The sequence below is a fragment of the Orbicella faveolata genome, unplaced genomic scaffold (genome assembly GCF_042242905.1).
Source record: "Orbicella faveolata isolate gen_17 unplaced genomic scaffold, um_ofav_v1 contig_12, whole genome shotgun sequence".
NCBI lineage: Eukaryota > Metazoa > Cnidaria > Anthozoa > Scleractinia > Merulinidae > Orbicella > Orbicella faveolata.
In genome coordinates, this window is record NW_028301539.1 from 13,160,264 (window position 1) to 13,162,397 (window position 2,134).

Sequence of the window (2,134 nt, forward strand, 5' to 3'; positions counted from 1 at the left end):
GTTTTGAATGCGAAATGCGAAATAGTCGTGTTCACGTTAGTGATTGTTTTGTGATAAACAAAATATAGTTCACCTTTTCGCTTATATTCATATGCTTACAAGTAATGAAGAAATATCTAAAATTGAGAAAACATACCTTTAAAAACATCTGCAAGTTTCTCTAGTGCCTGATGAACAAGCGATGGTTCGACGAACACCTCGTTTTTCCCGATGAACTCATCCATGGCACTTTCTTAAACACGTGCATCGAATGCCCGTGGGTGGCCCCGGGGTACGGAAATGCCCAGCCCCTGGGCCGCGATAAAATTACGGATGCCCCACTACCGGGACTGACAACGTGAGCAAATGTCCTTTGGTTGCCCAGCGGGGATGGCCACTGCTGGAATTGACTAATGCCTTACTGACAGCAGGCCAGGTAGCTTGCGGCTCTAATAAACGGATATGCACAATTTAAAACATTATGATCTTCGGCGGTCCAGCTATTCCTGCAGATAAAGGGTTTCTTATTTTTGAGTATTTATCTTTGCGCACATTCAGATGTGTGCCAAATGTTACTAAGCGCAAAGCTACGAATCACGTCGACATCAAAGAGATCAATCCAGTGTTTAAGTTATGTCAGGGTATCATGCATCTATGAACTATATCTTAGAAGCTAACAACTGCGACCACAAGGTCTACTGGATCCCGTTTCTCTTCTGGTTTGGGACTACTCTCATGATCCAATCTATAGCCGGGATAAACAGAAAGGGCAACAGCAGGCATCCCTGCCTCACCCCGGTCTTAAACTCAAATTCCTCTGTCAGTTGTCCCTCGTGAACCACTCTGCAAGACAAACCCTCATAAGAGTTCCGAATCAGATTGACAAACTTCATGGGTACACCATAAGGTCGGAGCAGCTTCTATAATGTCTCCTTGTCTAGGCTATCGCTGTTCAGTACTTTGCCTGGCACAGACAGGAGTGTGATCTCTCTATAAGTTGAACACAGGCCAAGGTTTCCTTTCTTGGGGATCTTAATCAGGAGTCCTTCCTTCGATTCTGAAGGCATTTCTTCTTCTTCCCAGATTTTCTCGAACAATCCATAGAACATCTCAGCAAGCAATTCTGGATCTACCTTGAGTCGTTTCGCTGGAATCTCATCTGTGCCTGCTGCCTTGCCATTGTTCAGTTGTTTGATGGCCTTCCTGATTTCTTCCCTAGTGGGCTTACCACAATCAATTGGCAGGTCTTCCGCTGCGACGGGAATGTCTGGTGTATTTGCTGGAGCTGGTCTGTTAAGAAGCTCCTCAAAGTGTTCTGCCCATCTACTTCGCTGCTCATCCGCACCCATCAAGACACTTCCGTTCTTATCTTTGACAGGACGTTCTGTTCGTCCAAACTTTCCTGCAAGCTTCTTGGTTTTGTCATAAAGCTGTTTCATGTTCCCACTTGCTGGCGCCTCCTCTTCTTCCTGTGTCATTCTATCCACAAAGTTCCTCTTATCTGTTCTGATATTTTTCCGTACTTCTCTGTTCACTTTAGCGTATTGTTTCTGCGCTTCTTTCTTTGCTGCCCTTGTTCGGCAAAAGGATGCTGTGATGAACCTTGGTCCTCTTGTTTCCCATAAAATAAGGGCTTTTTGTGCCTCTCTCGGCAGTAGAAAGTGCTACACCCTCCGTATGGGGAGCATTGCTCTCTTGATCTCCAGAATACAACACCATCTCTCCTGTTGTCAGTCGCAGTTGTCCGGACTGCTTCCACCTGGTCTCACAAAGTCCCAGCACAACAAGGTTGTAATTGTGCATTTTTATACCTACCTGGGCTGTCTTCCCTGACTCAAACATTGCTCTGATCTTCCAAGTTCCGATATTTAAGGTTTGCCTGGTCGACAGAAGGGTAGTCAGCGTTGCAGGTTCCTTTTGGTTTTCCCTGCAACTCGTCATGCACCTTCGCGAGGAAAGGCCTTGTTCTCCCAGAGCTTGTGGAGTTTGTCGATTCATTCGTGTTTCTGTAGCAGCATATCTTTTACGGGGTAGGAGTGCTAACCGTACGCGCAACCTTCCTCCTTTCTCAGCCGGGCTTAGGACCGTCCATGGGCGAGTTAAATTGAGGTAAGGCTAGTCGAATTGTTTGCATTTCCTGAGTAAACAAAATCTC

At 45.9% G+C, this 2,134-nt stretch overlaps 1 protein-coding gene across 1 annotated transcript; it reads right to left on the reverse strand.

The window, feature by feature from the left end:
- Positions 1 to 899: 899 nt before the first annotated feature.
- Positions 900 to 1,457, reverse strand: LOC149116734 (uncharacterized). Its single transcript, XM_089280160.1, has one exon. The coding sequence runs from the start codon at positions 1,455 to 1,457 to the stop codon at positions 900 to 902; it is 558 nt and encodes a 185-aa protein (XP_089136286.1).
- Between the last annotated feature and the right edge of the window lie 677 nt (positions 1,458 to 2,134).